Here is a 21,793-nt window from a genome sequence, read left to right as displayed (position 1 = left end):
TTTTGAAGATATTGCGATAAAATTTGGTACATACATTTTTTCCGAGGACGAAGCCTATTGAAAATCACTGAAATCGATCCATTATTTCACCTAGCACCCATACAAATGTTCTCCCGAAATTATACTTTATCGGTCGTAAATGGTTAATTTATATATGTGTCTACACAAATCTTGCTCCAAATAAGTTTTACATAAACAAATTGAAATGACTTTAGAAACTGAAGCCATTTTTAGGGACTTAGCTCTTTTGATTTTTGGGATTTTGGTTTTTTTGGCTGGACTTAGCACATTTTCTTATAATAAATTTTAATTTCTCGTTTTATTATTTTATATTATTTAAATACATAACAAAAAACAGTCTTATTTCATTGCTGTAAAGGAAAATAACTCAAAATCTTAAATAATTAATTTTTTTATTATTATTTCTTCAAAATTATTTTTTTTTATTTTACAGTGAATTGTGTAACCACACTATAGTGATTACATCGAAAAATGTTAATCTTCAAAGTATTTTAGCAAATAGTATTGAAAAAGTAGTTTTCTTATTATTACTATTTTTTTTTGTGGAGTTAGCACTTTTGCGTATCACTGAAAAATCATCAGTTAGCAGAGCTGTAAATGAATCATTCTTTTTTGATTTTAATTCATTATGAATTAGCTAAATTTTGAATTAATTCATTGAATTGAAAAAATGAATTGAATGAAATTTGAATCAATTCAAACGAATTAGGCAGAAATGAATTTCAATTCATTTCCAATTCAAATGAATTTGTAAAAATGAATTGCAATTCATTTACAATTCATTTGAATTGAATTGATTTTGAATTAATTCAAATGAATTAGAAAAAAGAATAGCAATTCAAATGAATGATTCAAAAATGAGTTGCAATCAATCAAATTCAAGAGCAGATCTCTAGGGGGAATGAAAGATTTCTCCTACCAAAATGAAAATATCCAGTACAAAAATTGAAAAGCCTTGTCCTGTATACGCGCCTGATCAATGAAAACATGGTGTTTGGAGTTTATTTATTCAAGAAGAACTGATTTTTATTTTGAAATACGCTGAACGACAAAACATATTTAATATTCAAGAAGCAATTAATAATTTTTGAAATTTTGTGACCCACGACCACCCAACAGCAAACTTTTTGCTAATATTTATATTATATTTATTTCAAAAAAATAAAACTATCTTCCAAAAATAATCAAAAATAAGGAAAAATAACAATGTATGTAGTTCAAAACACAATTGAGTTTCATAAATAAGGCTAATTAGATTTAATTAGAATGCATCATTCACCTTAAACAACAATAGCTTTTCAAAATTATCATCTGAAAGAAATCCACGTTTAGGGATGTTTAGAATAGAGGCGTACGAAAATAATCTTTCAACACCAGCTGACGATGGTAACGGCGCATTATATTTAAAGGAAGACTTTTTAACCGTCGATTAATTATACTGCATACTTAATGACATTGAAGAATCTGCTAAATATGCTGCGAATTTCGCGTCGGAGTTGGAAATGAATTGCTATTTTTTTTTTTAATTCGTTTGAATTAATTCAAAATCAATTCAATTCAAATGAATTGTAAATGAATTGAATTAATTCAAAATCAATTCAATTCATTTGAATTGGAAACGAATTGCAATTCATATTTACCAAATTCATTTGAATTAATTCAAAATCAATTCAATTCATTTGAATTGGAAACGAATTGCAATTCATTTTTACCAAATTCATTTGAATTGACTCAAATTTCATTCAATTCATTTTTTTGTGTGAATGATTCGCGAATTAATTCAAAAATGAGTGATTCATTTACAGCTCTGTCAGTTAGAAACAAAATAACGAAATTTTTTATTGCAATATATGTATCTTATGTTTTACTATCTTTCTGCATCAAAATCTTAATTTCAATCAAAAGTGGACTTGTTACGTTTGCGTACTAAGCTAACGATTTAATTTAATATTTCACTGAATATGTTAATTTTGTTTCTACATTTCATGTTCTAGTGGCCTGAGAAAGGTTAATGGACTTGCGAATTTTTAATAACTTTAAAATTTTGTAACAAATTTTTGTATTTTATATCTTATTGGAAAGACAATTACGTACACATTTGATTTTACTAAATTAAATTGCAAAAGTGATTATTTAATAGCAAAATTTTTATAAAAACTAAAAAAATTGTATATATAAAACTTCAGCGTCGTTGCGGCACCAGTTAACGTTATCCTATCATCATAATATTCTTCACAACGTGTTTCTATAATACATGAAACAATTTTTGAGGGGGGGACGGTCAAAATTCGCAATTTTATTTTTTTGGAGCACTCTAATGTATATGTATATATGTATGTAAGAATTAAAATTAAATACTACCGAGCTTGCGGATTTGCCCAATTCCAAATATTTAGTGATCTGTAAACAATTTTGAAAATCTTTAAAAGATTCCTCTAAATTTGTTCGTATTAATATTTCAGCTATAATGAGGTCGAATAAGATTCGGTTTCTTTCTTTAGTATAAATATTGTTTAAAAAGTAAAAACTCTTTCACAAAAAGCGTTGCTTACTGCTATTTAAAATAAAAACACAACTTTTCTTAAATTCTTGAATTCATGTCTTTCGCCTTTTGTAAAAAAATAGGACCATATCATTTGACAAATCTCTTAAGGTAGGATCACACGATTGCCGCAATGCACCAATTTAATACAATTTTTATTGTGCTGAATTGGGGCCCAATAAAGAAATTGTCCCAATCAAATTCTCTGCAGTCACATGATTGCCTCATTTTATATAAATTTGATTGTCGTTAATTGGCGCAAAGCGATATAGTGGCAATAATTGTCGCATTCCAGTCACACGATTGTTCTAGTTTGCGGCAACTCAGAGAAACAGCTGTTGTCTAGATGTTAAATTTTGTTTTGTTTACATAAATGTAAAAAAATCTAATTGTGAAAAAATTATTTGTTAAATAAAAAGAAAATTGCGTCGGCCTTAATTATCGTATAAAAAAATTAATAAAGAAATGTTAAAAGATGTATGTGGGTCAAAGAGTGGCTCACAAAAAGAATATTTCTTTTACAAAAATGAATATTGGCGCTAATTGTCTTCTTTGATTGCCGCACTAGAACACAATAAATATTGTTGTATTTTTAACTTTTTTATTGGTGCATGTTGCCTATCAAGCATTCACATGATTGCCGCACCAGTGTTGCATTTGATTGGGCCAAATAAGCACAATATTGTTGTGGTTTGACATATGAGCCAATAAGTTGTGAAATCACACGATTGACGTATAAAATAGACCAATAATTGGTGCATAGCGGCAATCGTGTGATCCTACCTTTAGTCTATAGTCTTATGCAAAAAAACTTACAACATGCTTACTAGGGTATTCAATCGATTAACCGTTAATCGGTTAACCGATTAATTTTGGACGGTTAACTGTTCGAATAATTTAAAATTGCTGATTTTCAAATAACAAATAAACCGATTAATTTGTGTCGATTAACCGATTAACCGAAATTCCTTTTTTTTGCACTTTAACACATTTTTGAATTTATTTTTCCGTTTCAATTCAAATACAAATTTCAAATTAAAATTTTAGTGTTTAGTGAGTATAATAACTGACATATTTAATTTACATGTATTTCAAACTTTGTTTGTATTTACATGTATAGACGAAACTTTTTTTGAAATTAGTCTTTTATCAGAAATTAACGAAACTATTAAAAGTATTCAAAATCTAAAACAATCCAAAAAGGACTCCAATGGTATAACGAACGATTTTATATGCTTAGAAAAAACTAAAAAAAAAGAACTTTTATATTGAATATTAGAGTAACTTCGGGTAATGTGGACTACCGTTTTGTTTCTTCTAAATTTTGGCCACAATATATATGGATATTAAAAAAGTTGTGAAGCAATATATTAGCTAATATATTCCCTAATTGTTTTTGCAGTTGAAAATTTTTTCCGTCAAAGGATAAAAAAATTATGTGAAAATATTGTAAGGAACCCAAAAACCAGCATTAAAAAAATTGGAGGGTAATATGGACCACTATATGAGGGTAATGTGGACTAGTATTTAATACATAAAATTCATGAACCAGCTAATCATGAATGATTAAAAAATTTAATTTCAATATATTTTTATTAATACAAACTAAAAAGTCGCGTTCTTGGCTTAGATTGCTTACAAAGTACATAGTTATTGTCGGGTAATATGGACCAGTAGTACATAATCAAGTAATTTAAGTGGTCCACATTAAACGAACTTGGGTTACAGTGGTAAAAAAATATTTTTACCTAATAATCTAAATGTGCTTAAATTCTTACCAAATATATGCAAAACTACGTGTCCACTTTAACTATATAAAACAACCAAACATTAAATTCTACAAAGTACCTGTACCAAATTTTGTTTCTTACTTGAGCCGAAAAAAATGTTGAGCACGCGCATTAATTTCAATACAAGAATAAATAGCCAACATATCAATTACTCATGAAAGCAAATGTGCAATTGTCGTTTCAAACAAATTGTAAAATGTACGACAAATCAGTTTTATCATACCTTCAATAGTTTCTGAAAAAAGACACTGGTCCACATTAGACGCATAGTCCACAATACCCGAAGTTACTCTATTTATCATGCTTTCTATTTCTCCAACATCTACAATCAGCGAGATAGTTTTTCCAAGTCAAGTTTTATTAAATCTAAAGAAACAAACGTTTAAAAGGAAAACATTTAAATTATATTCTTTTTTTAAAAGATTATTTCAGAAAATCTCACTAAAATCCTATAAAACTCACATGTGTATACAAAAAGGATCTCAAATACCACATTTGCTATTATTTTTCGGTTGAATTGTTATGTTTTGTTTGTTTTTTTTTATGTTTTTGTACACAAAATTCGTGGTTGTATTTTCAATTTGAAATTAAAATAGATATTATTCGGTTAATAGAATAATTTTAAATTAACCGATTATTAACCGAATAAATCTAAACCCCGATTAATTATTTGCTCGATTAACCGATTAAACCAGAAACCCGATTAATTGAATACCCTAATGCTTACTAACCGTTGTTAAGCTAAATTCGATAAAAGTATATCCAAAAACGAAAATTAGCTTAAAACACCTGTAGTAAACCATTGTTAAATATATGAAATTTAATAATTAATAACGGCTATATGCATAAAAAAACCTTATTGTAGATTTAAAACACAATTTTGTTAACACTTTATCTTTAAAACCCATTTATAAAAGTATTGTATTCATAAACGTTTGCTAAATGCACAATAACTAATGTACTGATTTTCGTTTAAGTTGACAATGCTTCTCATTTATTTCCCCTTTTTATACCCTTCAGCTTCGTGAGAAGGGTATATATAAGTTTGTCATTCCGTTTGTAATTTCTACATTTTTCATTTCCGACCCTATAAAGTATATATATTCTGGATCCTTATAGATAGCGGAGTCGATTAAGCCATGTCCGTCTGTCTGTCCGTCTGTCTGTCTGTCTGTTGAAATCAATTTTCTGAAGGCCCCAGATATCTCCGGGATCCAAATCTTCAACAATTCTGTCAGACATACTTTCGAGAATTTTGCTATTTAAAATCAGCAAAATCCGTCCATAAATAACGGAGATATGAGCAAAAATCCGAGACAACCTCTGAAAATTTCATCAAAAAACACAATGCATTGCATGCTTTGACAAAAAAAACAACAAAACGTATGGTTGGATGTGCAAGCTTTGCGTATTTTGTTTTTTTTTGTGTTTTGTTTCTTTTGGCGTTGTTGTTGTTTTTTATACAACTAAACGTTTGTTTGGTTGTGTGTTGGTTTTTTTGACAAAAAAACAACAAAACGTATGTTTGGATGTGCAAGCTTTGCGTATTTTGTTTTTTTTTTTTTTGTGTTTTGTTTCTTTTGGCGTTGTAGTTGTTTTTTATACAACTAAACTTTTGTTTGGTTGTGTGTTGGTTTTTTTGACAAAAAATCAAGAAATCGTATGTTTGAATGTGTATGTTTTGCGTATTTTGTTTTTATACCCTTCAGCTTCGTGAGAAGGGTATATATAAGTTTGTCATTCCGTTTGTAATTTCTACATTTTTCATTTCCGACCCTATAAAGTATATATATTCTGGATCCTTATAGATAGCGGAGTCGATTAAGCCATGTCCGTCTGTCTGTCTGTCTGTCTGTCTTTGACAAAAAAAACAACAAATCGTATGTTTGAATGTGCATGCTTTGCGTATTTTGTTTTTTGTGTTTTGTTTCTTTTGGCGTTGTTGTTGTTTTTTATACAACTAAACTTTTGTTTGGTTGTGTGTTGGTTTTTTTGACAAAAAATCAACAAATCGTATGTTTGAATGTGCATGCTTTGCGTATTTTGTTTCTTTTGGCGTTGTTGTTGTTTTTTATACAATTAAACGTATGTTTGGATGTGTGTTGGTTTCATTGCCTTGCGTATTTTGTTTTTTCTTTTGGTGTTTTGTTTCGTTTGGCGTTGTTGTTGTTTTTTGTGTTCTTGATAAATTTAGGATGCTGTACGCTGAAAGTGGGCAATGTACATACATACCTATATACTAATTATAAAAAATAATAATGCATCCACAACAAAGGTGAAGGGTATATAAGATTCGGCATAGCCGAATATAGCACTCTTACTTGTTCTTTTGTGTTTTGTTTCTTTTGGTGTTGTTGTTGTTTTTTATACAATTAAACGTATGTTTGGATGTGTGTTGGTTTCATTGCCTTGCGTATTTTGTTTTTGTTTTTTCTTTTGGTGTTCTGTTTCGTTTGGCGTTGTTGTTGTTTTTTGTGTTCTTGATAAATTTAGGATGCTGTACGCTGAAAGTGGGCAATGTACATACATACCTATATACTAATTATAAAAAATAATAATGCATCCACAACAAAGGTGAAGGGTATATAAGATTCGGCATAGCCGAATATAGCACTCTTACTTGTTCGTTGTTAGTGTTGCTTTCAATTTGGATAAAATATTCGTTAATTTTCATTTTTCATTAATTGTTTGTAGTAATAATACATTTTTGAAGATAACAACTAATTTTTAGAGAAAAAAATATATATTTGAATTTAGTAAATTTATATTAAGCTAAAATGTATTAATGTACAAACATTTTTATATAGTTCATTTCAATTATTATTAAAAGTATTCGAATGACGAATATTCTGTGAAAAAATAATCATCACTGTTTTATAATTTGTTTTATTAATTTATTTTTATTGACATTTTGTTAAATTTTAACAAAATTTAATGAATTTCTATGTGGAAACACATAGTTTTAATTCCGGAGTGGGTATATTAGATTGTGTGAAGCTTCTTCCATAATGTTTACACATTTTATTACTATATGGCGTTGCAGGTTAAAAGTAAATGACAAAAATGCCAATCAAACTCACTTTTGAACCTCATGTAGAACACTGCCGGAGGAATATCATACAAAATCATATACTATGCAAATGGAACTTATTCGCCAGCGGAGTGGAAATTGTGCTTAGCAATTGCAATATTATCGTCTATTATTCCAAATTTATCTTTAAAATCCTCTTTTTTAAGATAAAAAGTAAACAGAATTCCTTAAAGTAGGTTTAATATGCATTAATATGCATAAAAAACCTTATTGTAGATTTAAAACACAATTTTGTTAACGAACACTTTAGCTTTAAAAACCATTTATAAAAGTATTGTATTCATAAAAGTTTGATAAAGGCACAATAACTAAAGCACTGATTTTTGTCTAAGCTGGCAATGCTTCTCATTTATTTCCCTTTTTTTGTTGTTAGTGTTGCTTTCAATTAGGATAAAATATTCGTTAATTTTATTTTTTTCATTAATTGTTTTTAGTAATAATACATTTTTGAAGATAACAACTAATTTTTAGATAAAAAAATGTATACCTATCTGATTCTAGTAAATTTATATTAAGCTAAAATGTATTAATGTACAAACTTTTTTATAAAGTTTATTTCAATTATTATTTAATGTATTCGAATGACGAATATTCTGTGATAAAATAAACATCACTGTTTTATAATTTGTTTTATTAATTTATTTTTATTGACATTTTGTTAAATTTTAACAAAATTTAATGAATTTATATGTGGAAACACATAGTTTTAATTCCGGAGTGGGTATATTAGATTCTGTGGACCTTCTTCCACAATGTTTACACATTTTATTACTATATGGCGTTGCAGGTTAAAAGTAAATGACAAAAATGCCAATGAAACTAACTTGTGAACCTTATATATGTACATAGTTCACTGCCGGAGGAATATCAAACAAAATCATATACTATTAAAATGGAACTTAATCGCCAGCGGAGTGGAAATTGTGTTTAGAAATTGCAATATTATCATCTATTATTCCAAATTTATCTTTAAAATCCTCTTTTTTAAGATAAAAGTAAAAAGAATTCCTTAAAGTAGGTTTAAAGTAGGGTCGAACCTACTATAAAATTTTTACATTTAACAATTGTTTATCAAAGGTATTTTAAGCTATTAATCGTTTATGAATACAACTTTATGAAAATTTTCCTATAATTGGTTTATAAACCTTTTGTAATTGTTTATGCATATGGCTGTAATTTTTTTTTGACATTTTGTTAAAGTAAGGTCGAACCTACTATAAAATTTGTACATTTAAAAATTGTTTAACAAAGGTATTTAAAGCTATTAATCGTTTATGAATACAACTTTATGAAAATTTTAATATACCTAATTGGTTTATAAACCTTTTGTAAATGTTTATGCATATGGCTGATAGTGTTCGTTAACAAAATTGTGTTTTAAATCTACAATAAGGTTTTTTTTGCATAAGACTGTTGGTATTTATTTATAAGTAATCGATTTTTTTTAATCTAAATTTTTTTAATCTATGGTTATAAAATGTAACATAACTGTAACATCTGCACCAGAAATTCCTTATGTTTTTACATGACATCTGCTAACAGTATTGATTTTTAAAAGCTATTAAATTTGTTAAAATATTGGTTTTATATTGTATTATTATACATAAAAACAAATTTCGACTGCAAAAAATTATTTATTTTGATTTCTATGTCAAACTTAAGTCTTACGTTAGGTCAACATTACGGTTACATTCCATCAATGGTCGGCTAACCCAGTCTTCAGACATTTCAAATTTAATGTTTTTTTCCGTGTGTTTTTGAACGCATTAAAAATGCCTAAAAAAAATATTTAACATATGGATGTATATGTATATGAAAACATAAATGTAAAAATTTGTATTTATCCTAATACAATGTGAGTACATATGTATTTTGAAATATCGTTTAAACACATTATTTTTTAATTTCAGATATTATACTAAATTTTCGGACAACGTTTGTTTCCAGTAAAGGTGAAGTTGTATCGGAATCTAAGCTAATAGCTATAAATTATTTAAAAGGATGGTTTGTAGTGGACTTACTAGCTGCATTGCCATTTGATCACCTGTATGCTTCGGACTTATATAATGGGGAAGTAAGTTTAAGAATCTATTATCTCTAATTTTAAAGACATAGGCCCATAATCATAGTCAGAAATAAAGAATACTTTAAGAGAATTAAACTCGACTTTACTCTAGAGTGGACTTTAGGTCTATCATAGACAAGTTAAAGTATACTTCTGACGTTGAAGTCGACTTTAAATATTCAACTAGCTGAAGCTCTTATTAACTCGATTAACAACAGCATCAGCTGTTCTTCACCAAGTAAAAAAGTTCGGCAGAAAGTAAAAAATGTTTAAGTTACAAGATATTGGTAGAGATTTTGCAATTATTGAACAGTTATCAATAAAATTAGTACCAAAATATTTTAATTATGATATACATCTTATATATTTTATTTTCCACAACAAACAACTTTTTTTCTTTAGTTGTCCCGGTTACTTTTATTGTTTACTTCTTATTTTTTTTTTTTTTTTAATTTTGTATGTCAGCTGTTCAGCGTTGCCACTTGTCTGTATTTTGTTGTATATTGTATGAAAACATTTTCTACATTTGCGGTGGCACCCAGTTAAAGTCGGTTCAATTTAATGCTATGTTCACACTTGGGCTTTTAAACGCGTTTAAGCAAAATTTTGATTAAGTTAATCAAAGCCGTTCACATTACATTTGAGATGATTAAGTTGACACTAAAATGATTAAGTTGACAAAGAAAAAACAACAAAACAAATTTATATTTCTTTAAGACATTAAATATGGAAATAAATACTTTATTAAAGATATCAGCAGATTATTTTAAACTTTTTAATTATGAAATTGTGAACATTGATGAATTATTTAAGGTTTTTTTAAGGAAAAAAAAAACTTCTGTCAAAATTTATTTATCGGTACTACACTAAAAGGTGGCCGATGCTACATCATCATCAGTTTGAGGTATGTTCAGTTGATTCTACGTGATTAATGAAGTGATTAAGATTTAATCATGTCAATTTGAAGTGATTAACAAATCATTTAAATGTATGGATAATCATCTCGATTTTGAAGTGATTAGAGCTTAATCACGTTTGAGATGATTAACTCTGCAAATGTGAACATAGTATAAAACATACTTTAATTTTGACTATAGTTGCAAAATAATTAAAAGCAGGTTTTTATTTTAAAGTTGTTTCTAAAAAGAACCGACTTTAGTGTTTGACTATGATTATGGGCCATAATATCTAGAGTACGCGAAACCGGTCAACCGGTTTTTTCATCTTTGTAAATTCAGATAGTTTCGGTTTTCTTTAACTTTGCGGTTTTTTGCCAAACCAGTTTTTTTTAAAGAATGTTAACCGGTTTTAATGAAATACTTTGTAACATTTTTTAAAATATTCATTTATTTTCTAAAAATTTTTTTTTTTGAAAATATTTTGTAAAAGATATAAAATATTTGCATAAAGTTAGACGAAGATACTAGATGCGGTATATATAAAGAAATTATACTGAGCCCCTTGGAGGAAGCTGTGGCAAATCTGTTCCACTTCCATAAAATAGTAAATCCTTGGGGAAAGTTTAAATGTGCCGAATATTGATTGTGACCTTCAACATATAGAAGATAGTGTTGATATTAATTTATTAAATTCACTTTAAATTGTAAGTCATAGGTCCAGTGACATGCGTCCTATTGATATTTTATTATTATTTACATCAACAACAGCAGCAATATCAACAACAACACCATGATCGTTCAAGCCAGATCAATAATTTATTTAATAAAGTAGTGTCCATTTAAAATCGGGATGGTTTAAATGAAACAGTATATGTTAACATTTTATACATGAAATTAAAGGTAATTTATTAAGCTTTAAACAAATGGATTATTGGAAGTTTATGTGTCTTTATTTCGAATAAATTTTCTGGCTTCTCTTTTAATGCATCACATTAACTGCTGCACTCATCAAAATATGGTTATTTACTTTACCTGCACTCTTTTTCAATTTACGTTTAACAATTGCCCAATATTTCTCGATTGGATGAAGATTTGGGCAATTTGGTGGATTGGTGTGTTTTGGTACAACATCAATATCAACATTATACCACTTCATAGTGGTATTTTAGTAATAACAACTTGCCAGATCTGGCCAAAACTTTGTATCAGATGTGTGATGTCTTATAAATGACAGGAATCGCCTTGCAAACCTCTCTTTTATACATATATAATTCTGACGTTGACTCTTCTGACTTGACTCTTCAAAGGAAAATCAGATTTTAGCTATCTTTGAACTCGACAAAGTCGGATTTTCTTGATTTTTGTGTTCATTGTAGAATAACGGTATATTTGTTGTTAGGTTAGGTTAGGTTTGGAAGGGTGTACACTAAGTGTACTTCCACCCAGAGACCTTGAGGTCCATTGTGATTCCCTTCAATAGAGATAGATAAAGATGATAGCATTAGAGTAAGCAAAATTCCGTCTGATTAAAAGAAGAAGAAAGAAAGGAAAGATAAGTCTTTTTACGGATTTGGACCTGCCGTAGAACGTCCCTTAAATAGCCACCCTATTCCCTTAATGAAACCTAGTATGTTGCTTAGTTTGCAGCCAGCAACACTACCAAGTTCGTCCAGAAATCTATTTCCTAGCCATTTAAGTCTGTGACCCTGTAGCATAGGGCAGTTGCACATAATGTGCTCTACTGTCTCTATCTCCTCTGCATCCCCACATACTCTACAGAAGTCCTGTGTGCCAATATTCCATTTTCCCTTAAAGGCTCCAATTGAGCAATGACCGGTTATCACTCCTACTAGAATCCTGATATTGTACCTATCCAACTCTAACAGTGTTCCAGTCGCGTTCGCATTCAGTCTTGGCCATAAGGCCCTGGAAACTTTGCAATCTGTTCTACTGCACCAGGATTGATTCGTGCAGTCCCGGAATCTTTCGTAGATTACCCTGTAGTAGTGACAAATGGGTGGTCTAACAGCCCGTTCCCTAGTGTCATGGTCCAGATCAGAATATAGCTCCTAGCTCCTCCAGAGCTCTCCTACAGTCCTCTACTAGGTTGGAGTGTACTAAATGACATTCCAAGGCCTTCAGTGCCGCCTGACTGTCTACATATATTGTCACTACAGCTCCCCTATTGATGTGTGTACCTATCAACTCTGTGGCTTTCCAGATCGCGAAGATCTCTGCCTGGAAGACGCTACACTCATCAAACAGTTGATCGGATCCAGCCCACTTATCCCTAGTGGGGAATTCTACTGGGGGTGAAGCACCAAAGCTGAAGGTCGCGACCTTATAGTCAGAGATTCCAGATGGAATAATGCCCTGCTTCATACAGTATCATAGTGTGTCCTATCCGCAAGGGTTTCACCAAGGAAGACTCCGATAGTCTGAGTAAGTTCCTTGCTGCCACACTTTCAACATATATCTCAATGGGTAGTAGGTTCAGGATTATATCCAACGCCGCCTGCGGGGTGCTGCCTAAGGTACCTGTGATACCCAGACATGCACATCTTTGAGCCTTGTTGAGTATAGCCCTGTAGCTACGTTTCCTCATTGCCTCCCACCACACTGTGCAGCCATAAGTAATAATAGGTCTAACAACAGAAGTGTAGATCCAATTAACCATACTAGGTCGCAAGCCCCAGTTTTTGCCAATTGAGTTCCTACATGTATAGTAGGTATTAAGGCCCCTTTTCAATATTTCCTGCGTATTTATTTTCCATGACAGTTTATTGTCAAGGAAGGTTCCTAAATACTTGGCTCCCCCTGATAAACTCAGCTCAACGCCGTCTAGTTTCGGCAATTTGAAGTTCTCTACCTTATACTTCCTAGTAAACAACACCAATTCTGCCTTTGATGGGTTTACACCCAGCCCGTGAGTCTTTGCCCAGGATGAGAGATCGCCAAGCGACTCCTGCATGATGTCACTGATAGTTGAGAGAAATTTTCCCTTAATCAGGATCACCACGTCATCCGCATAGGCGATTATCTTCCTACCCTTAGATTCGAAGGTCCTGAGAATAGGATTAACCGCCAGTAACCACAGCAGAGGAGAAAGAACTCCACCTTGTGGTGTACCTCTGGTAACCCGTCTTCTGATCACATCGTCCCCTAGGGCTGAGTTGATAATCCTGATTTCCAGCATTAAAATTATCCAACTCACTAGAAAGTCGTTGACCCCAAGTTCTACTAACGAGTTCCTAATTGCCTCTGTCCTGATGTTGTTAAAGGCGCCTTCTATATCAAGAAACGCAGCTAAAGTATATTCCCTATGCTTCAGACTGTGCTCTATACAACCGACCACTTCATGAAGCGCACTCTCAACGGACTTACCCTTGAGGTAGGCATGTTGAGCGTTGCTTATGAGATGGGTATCTATATTGCTCCTTAGATGTAGATCTATCAGTCGTTCTAATGTCTTCAAAAGAAAAGACGATAGGCTAATAGGTCTAAAATCCTTTGGTTTCGAGTGGCTGGCCTTACCGGCCTTAGGTATGAAAACAACCTTGACCTCTCTCCACCCACGCGGCAGATACCTCCTACTGAGACAGGCCTTGAAGATATCAGCCAAAAGGAATAATGCCGTATCCGGGATATTACACAGCATCGCCGGAAATACTCCATCCGGACCCGGTGATTTATACGGGTCGAAAGATTTTACCGCCCAGGCTAGTTTTTCCCTAGTGACTATTCCCTCAATTTGTCTAGAGTCATGACTAGTTCCCTCAGGCATGTTAGCCCCCTGATCGTCAGCCCTAGTGCCTATACCTTCACAACCAGGAAAGTGTGTTTCCATAAGCAGGGAGAATGTTTCCGAGCTAGATTCCGTCCATGAGTTATCAGCTCTTTGAATATACCCTATGACCTTTGGGTCTTTGGATAAAATTTTCCGAAATCTTGACATCTCATTGACGCTATCAACGGATTCACAATAATTCCTCCATGAAGTCCGCTTCGCTCTTTTCAGATCTCCCTTGTATTTATTGAAGCACACCTTGTAGTTGTTCCAGTCTCCTTGTAATCCAGTGAGCTTTGCCCTATTAAAAGATTTCCTAACCGTCGACCTCTGAACTTAAAGTTCCTTAGTCCACCATTTTGGCTGTTTACGCCTACCGGGAAATTTCATTGGGCATGATGACTCATAGCTCTCATTTAATAAACGGGTGAAATTGTTCACCGTTATTTCCAAATTGGGTGGTATCAGTTCACATAAAGTAAACTGTTCAAACCCAGTACGTACCTTGTCATAAAAGGTTCCTCAATTTGTCCGCCTAGGATCCCTAAATGGTACCCTTAAGGACGAGTTGAAGTTCAAGGTGAAGGTGATCCTACTATGATCCGAAAAGGAACAGTCCGTGGATACCCTCCAATCTCTAACGAAATTATCATCGTCAAGGTCATGTCTATAACCGCCTGCCTATCTTTGTTCCTAAACGTGGGCATGTTGCCCTTGTTACAGATAACTAGATTATTGACAGTTATGAAATCATAGACGCACTCACCTCTTTTATTGATGTCAGCACTGCCCCATTGGCTGTGATGAGCATTTGCATCACATCCCATAACCAGGATAGCACCTCTCCTTTTTGTGTATGCCGTTAGCTCCAACACCTCATTGCCTGGTGGATCTACTGCATCATACGGCATGTACACCGAAGCCAAAGTCAGCGTCCGCTCACCCCTGGTTTCCCTATTCACAACAGTGATGTCACCGCACCTAAAGGAATGAGAAATTATTAGTTTGAGTTCTCTCCTTGCCAGGATACACGTTCTTACCTTGTCCTCAGTGGACGGGATAAATAACGTGTATCCCGCTATCCCTAACCCGCAAACCTTATTTTGGTTAATCCAAGGTTCTTGGATCAGGGCCACGTCGGTCTGGGATTTGGTGAGAAAGTTTGCCAATTCTGTTGAGGCCGCTTCACAATGATGCAGGTTTATCTGCACCACTAGCAGCCTCTTTGGTAGTGTCATGTTTCGAGTACCGAAACCTGACTGTGCCAAAACCAAAATTGACAACCCCTTTCACCTTGTCCAAAATCTCGAGGGATTTACGATCCACTGCGAACCGGAAATCCCTCCCGTTGTTCTCCTTACACACCATAGAGGCTACCGCCTTCCATTGGTCTATAGGGAGATCAACATTCTGTTTTTTCAATAGTGCCAATATGGTTTCCACCGGTCTTACGGGTGGAGGAATCCATACTGTCACTATTGACCTTAATGGTAGTTATGAAGCGCGTATCACTTCAAGTTTTAAGGCTGGATTAAAGTAGCCAAGTTTCCCAACTACGGTCCTTAAGAATTCAAATGAATTTTTATTTCCAGTTTATGACCTTGACTCCCTTAGCCCAGTCAGCACCTTTAAAGGATACGTCTTCAGAGCTACCACTATGGAAAGCCATCTCGTCCAAGAGTCTAGCCTCAAGCAGCTGCCATTGATCGGTGCTGATCTTCCCATCCGGATCATTCCGATCAAATATCGCTGCCTGAAGATATACGTCCTGACTCAGAGACTTCTTGAGCTTCTTTGTTGACGAGGTAGGCTGGTCGTCCCCAGATCTAGCAATCTTAATGGTCTCCTTTTGGGTACCCTTAAGAGTGCTAGATGGGGTTACACCAGCATTCTCCGAAGCCTTGCTGCATCCTGGTGCCTTCGAAGACCCATACGGGCACCCTTAAGAGAATCGGCCGGAGGATTCTTCACTCCCTTCGCACCTGACACCTTTATGGGAGGCTTGTTGTTACCATCCACAGTTCTAGCCGAAGCACCGATTTGTAGGATGGTAGAAGAGCCCCCCTCCTTAGTTATTACCGCACTACTAGTGGTTGGAGCTGTCGACCTTATACCCTTTTGGGTGTCAGCCAGATCGACAGCAGCTACCACTTGCTGCTCAACAGGAGAATACTCCCCCAAGAGTACACTAACAAGGCCGTAGATTCTTTCAAATCTAGCGACGTCCTGTCTATGTTTCCTTTGCAGTTAATGACCCAGGATCTCTCTTCCCATCTTTGCCAGAAAGGCTAGAGATTTCCTAGTGCCATTTTTTGCCCTATCCTCTTTCGTTCGGCCTGGCTTATCAGTGTCTCATGTAGTGGCATTAGGCAACTCCTCCACGGCGACCTGCCGAACAAGATTGGCGACCTTAGCGCCATGTGGATCATCTTCTGCCGAACGGCTCCTTTGGTTGTCCTTGTCACTAGCAGTGGGAGGGGATGTTTCCGTTATCTGATTCTGAGCAGCAATCATAGTGATCTCATGCTCGTCATCAGATAACAGAGCCAACTCCTCCAACCTCTGAGTGGCACTAGTTTCCCCAAAGGAGTCTTTCGACAGTCCCAAAAGACCATCCACATCCAGTTGTTAAAAACATATGTAAATGTTTTTTCATATTTTTTTTTATAAAAAATATGAAAAAATCAAAGTTCACCGTTATAAAAGTGAAATTAAAAAGTCAAATGTTGCTTATAGGCAACATTGTATATTTTCAGTCATAGTTCCTATAGTTTCTGTTATTTTTGCTGACGGTTTTTTCCAACTGAAACTAATATATTTGATCATTCGTTTATGAAGTTACATTTTTAAAAGCTTTACAAGTGTTCATTTGAAGTGGTGTTCAGACGCGTGCAAAAGAAAGTAGAATAAGTTGATCTACAAAATTTCAAATAAATTTTAAATAAACACAATGTTTCTTATAGGTAGGGTTGCCAGCCTGGCAGGACTTGGCTGTATTGTCCAGCTTTTTTGATGCCTGTCCAGTTTCAAGCTAAAATTTCATTTGTCCAGCTAAATAGAAATTTTCGACAATTATATCTATATTATTTATTACTTCAAATTTACTTACTTCTAGAAGAAAGGAAAAAATAAATGCCAAAAAGTTTTAGGGGAATACGTGTCATATGGAATTTCTGATAATGACGTCAATGAAGAAGAAGAATGTAAAAGTTAAGGATCATCAGAAGCAATTATATATTTTATGCAAAACATAATGCAGGAATTTCATACAACTATTTTACATCTTGAGAATGACTCTTTTACAGTTGCTCGATATAATGACCGTACTTATAAATAGCCTCAAAAATAGAAAAAAAATTAAAATCAGCGGTCAGCTATTTAGAAAAGTCGCACAAAAGGGGATTTCTTAAAAAAAAAAGTCGCACAAAAGAGGGATTTTGACATTAAAAAGGGGCATCACTTTTAAAATTGTTGGGAAAATTTTTATTATATATACAACCTGTTTCAATCAATCCATTATTTTGTCAAACAAAACTCGTATATGTAATTTTTTGGTGTTTTTTTTAGTTTCCTCTCTATGTACAGTAGAGTGTCCCAAAAATTTTTTTTTTGGAATTTCGGAACTATAGTTAAATATGAAATTTTGTCTTTCTATCATGATTGTAACCCGTGCCGACTTGCGATTTAGTTCTGTGGTGCATTTACAAGGCGAAATAATGCAATTTTTTCAGTTTTTGTAAAAATTTTGCCATTAAATAATTACTTTTGCAATTTAATTTAAAAGAATCGATATGTGTACATAATTGTCGTTCTAATATGATATAAAACACAAAAATTGGTTAAACAAATTACAGAATTTTTTGATCATCACTTGGGGATTTATTATCAACATAATAGGGAATAAAAATGTGAAAAAATTATGTCAATCCCTCCTATAGTTTTTCCGTACCTTCGATTTAAATTTTGCGATTTTCGAGAAAAACTAATTTTTTGGCCATATCTTGGCGAATGAGCCGAATTTCCTTACTGTTATGATTTTTAAGTAAAAGCTATTCAGAATATTATAGTCCATGTAATTTTAAATATAGTCTGAAAGTTTTACTAAAATCGGAAAACGTCAATCCTTAAATCGAGAAGGTTAAAGGTGAAATTTTTCAATATTTGGAATTTCTCATGGAAAAATAGCGAAATGTTATATATTTTTGGTCCGATTTTGATGAAACTCAAGAAAAGTATAACATGATGTCTAGTATTTATAATAACAGCACAAAAATTAAAATTAACCCTTATAGCACTTGGTGTTAAAAAGGCACTCAGCTTTTAAAATCACGAAAAACACATTCGATATGAATGTGTTAATGTTTTTCAGAGTTAAGTAAACTCAATCATTAAAATTGTTTTTTAAATTTAATAAATCAAAAGTACACTAAAAGGTTAACATCAATTTTATTATTCAAAAATCCTCAATAAAATATTAATTACGTTATTAAAGCAAAAATCAGGTATAAATACAATATTTTGCCGTTTGAAAAATGTGTTGTCAAAATTGTGAACATTTTTCAAAATGGCTTCGTAATACCATTTTCTAATATACAACACAATATTTTAAAGTTTGTTTCCTATAAAAATCAAATTTTCATCAGCACTATTGAAATGGACTATTTTTTAATGGTTTTAGAAGTTTGGGGTAATTTTAACCCCAAGTGCTAATAAGGGTTAATTTTAATTTTTGTGCTTTTATTATTTCACATTTTTATTCCCTATTATGTTGACAATAAATCCCCAAGTGATGATCGACAAATTCTGAAATTTGTTTAACAATATTTTTAAAAATTTGAAATTGGAGTTTTGAAACTGCAGTTAAAAAAATAATTTTTTTTTGGTCATACCTGCGAATAAGTTAAGGGTATCCTACGAAGACAAAAACTCATATACAAGTAAATATGTATATATTTTAAGTAAAAATAAGCTCTTATTTTAATATTTCTCAAAATATGTTAATTTTGTTAATACGTTTTTTGTTCTAGAGGTCTGAGACACGTTAATGGCCTGGCGATTTTTTAATAACTTTAACATTTTTTAACCAATTTTTGTGTTTTATGTCTTATTAGAACGACAATTACGTACACATATCGATTCTTTTAAATTAAATTGCAAAAGTAATTATTTAATGGGAACATTTTTACAAAAACTGAAAAAATTTCATTTTTTCCCCTTGTAAATGCACCACAAAACTAAAGTGCAAGTCGGCACGGGTTACAATCATGATAGAAAGACAAAATTTCATATTTAACTATAGTTTTATATATATAAAAAAATTAAAGGGGATAAGTTCCGAAATTCCAAAAAAACAAATTTTCGGAAACTCTAATGTACAGTTCTTTATAAAAATTCAAAATATAAATTTTTTCGATAAAAATTATTTATAATTATCTAAAAAATAAAAATCTTTAATTTTTTATTCAAAAGTAAAAATCTACAAACATATCCTAAAAAATTATAAAATTTTAGCCAAATAAAAATACAAAATTTTATTAAACACATTTATAAAAACATATCTTTCGATTTTCTTACTTCTCCGTCATTATTTTTGTATTAAACATATCAATTTCTGCCTTTATCAATACTCCACATCAAGGCGAATTTATACAAGGTGGAGTCAGTCAATCAGCTGATTACTCTTTTTTCACTTGTTTGGTTCTAACATCTGTCAAAGCTTGTTATTATACTCCAATATCTATATATTCTAAGCAAATTAACAAAATATTTATATTTTGCATAAATAAGTAAAGCTCTAACTATTCAATTATCTACACTATATTTATACATAGTTGTTTAAATTTTAATTTCTGTTTTTTGACATTTGTTAAGACCATTTGTTGTTTTTGTAGAACTACCTTGTATGAATTCGCCTTGCTCCACATGTTCAAAAAATCTTCGCTAAATGTACGCTAATGTACCGTACCTTCCCAGTTGGCCAGACAGTCATAGACGAAATTTTCGTAGATTATGTCTTCAGGACATTTTATAATTTGTCGCCTATACAAAGCAATTTAGGACAAGTATAAAATAAAGTCGCATATGTTGTCGTGTTTTAAGCTCCATTGTTGATTAGCTAACGACAATTTCATGAACTTGTCTGGAATACAATAATAATATTGAGGACAAAGTGAACGACAAGTGCATGCATTTTGTCCTGTAACAACCCACATCCACGACAAGTCTTCACCTTATCGTCAGTAAAACTATTGTGAGGACAAAATTATCGACAATTGCATGCATTTTGACGTCTTTCAAACTATATTGACGACCAGATGAGCGACGAAGTCTTAAACACTTCTTCATTTAAAAATGCAAAATAGCGGGACTTTAACAGAAAATAAGAAAACAAAACAAACTAACGCAGGTGGAACGTATAGATATTCAGTTGAGTTTTTAAAGTTCTAGTGAAAGGTGGTTAAAGTGCGTAACGGCGAAAAAAGTAACGAAACAGTGTGACGATGAACTTTCAGATCTATTGCTATTTTCTTGAATACCATAATAGCAAAACATCTGAAGGTTCATCGTTTCAAAATCCATTATTCAGTAAGAGGATGACTTGAATATTTAAAGAAAACCTGGATCAGTAAAAGGTCTGACAGATATTACCAATATCAAATACTGTCGAACAACTCTTTCGAAGAGCACCGAACACTTCTATCAGAAAAGCAGCTCGTGAAGTTAAATACTCTGATTATTTTGTGCGCAGAGCCAAAGCTAATGCTGAGAAAACTAGAGAAAAAATTGAGGGCAAATTTTATAAAAATATACACCTGGATGATGAAACTTATGTGCTGGCAGACATTTTACAACTTCCGGGTCAAAATTTGTATGTCGCTGATGGACCAGGCAATGTTCAAGAATAATACCGGTCAAAAAAAAGACAAACAAAATCCCACGTAATAATTAAATGAATTGATTATATTTTCGAAATTATAAATGTATTATTTAAAAATGAATTAAATAAACTGTATAATGTTATTTATTTAAAATTTTTTATTTTATTATTTTTAATTAAATAATTTTAATATAATTAAATAATTTTATTAATTCTAAACATATTTATTAATAATGCAAAAAAAATTGTAAATAAATAAAATTATACAGTTTATTTAATTAATTTTTAAATAATACATTTATAATTTCGATTATTTAATTAATTAATAAAAAAACAAATATATATTTCTACAAAAAAGTCTGGTGACAAAGTGGGTATATTGACGACCGGATTATGGATAGTGTCCACTATACTGTCATCAACGAAAATTTGGAGGATACAGTATCTAAAGGTAGGATCACACGATTGCCGCAATGAACCAATTTAATACAAATTTTATTGTGCTGAATTGGGGCCCAATAAAGAAATTGTCCCAATCAAATTCTCTGCAGTCACATGATTGCTTCATTTTATATAAATTTGATTGTCGTAAATTGGCGCAAAGCGATTTAGTGGCAATAATTGTCGCATTTCAGTCACACGATTGTTCTAGTTTACGGCAACTCAGAGAAACAGCTGTTGTGCTAGATGTTAAATTTTGTTTTGTTTACATAAATGTAAA

General features: G+C 32.0%; 1 protein-coding gene across 1 annotated transcript in view; it reads left to right on the top strand.

The window, feature by feature from the left end:
- The window catches only part of Elk (Eag-like K[+] channel), a 464,478-nt gene that overhangs the window by 157,723 nt on the left and 284,962 nt on the right, over positions 1–21,793 (top strand). The window contains exon 3 of the mRNA XM_065512744.1: positions 9,355–9,518. Within this exon, the coding sequence (XP_065368816.1) occupies positions 9,355–9,518 (164 nt within the window). The remainder of the gene's footprint in view (positions 1–9,354; positions 9,519–21,793) is intronic.

The sequence above is a fragment of the Calliphora vicina genome, chromosome 5 (assembly GCF_958450345.1).
Source record: "Calliphora vicina chromosome 5, idCalVici1.1, whole genome shotgun sequence".
NCBI classification, from domain to species: Eukaryota; Metazoa; Arthropoda; class Insecta; order Diptera; family Calliphoridae; genus Calliphora; species Calliphora vicina.
The sequence above is the reverse complement of the archived record's forward strand: the minus strand, read 5'-3'. Positions and strand labels throughout refer to the sequence as shown.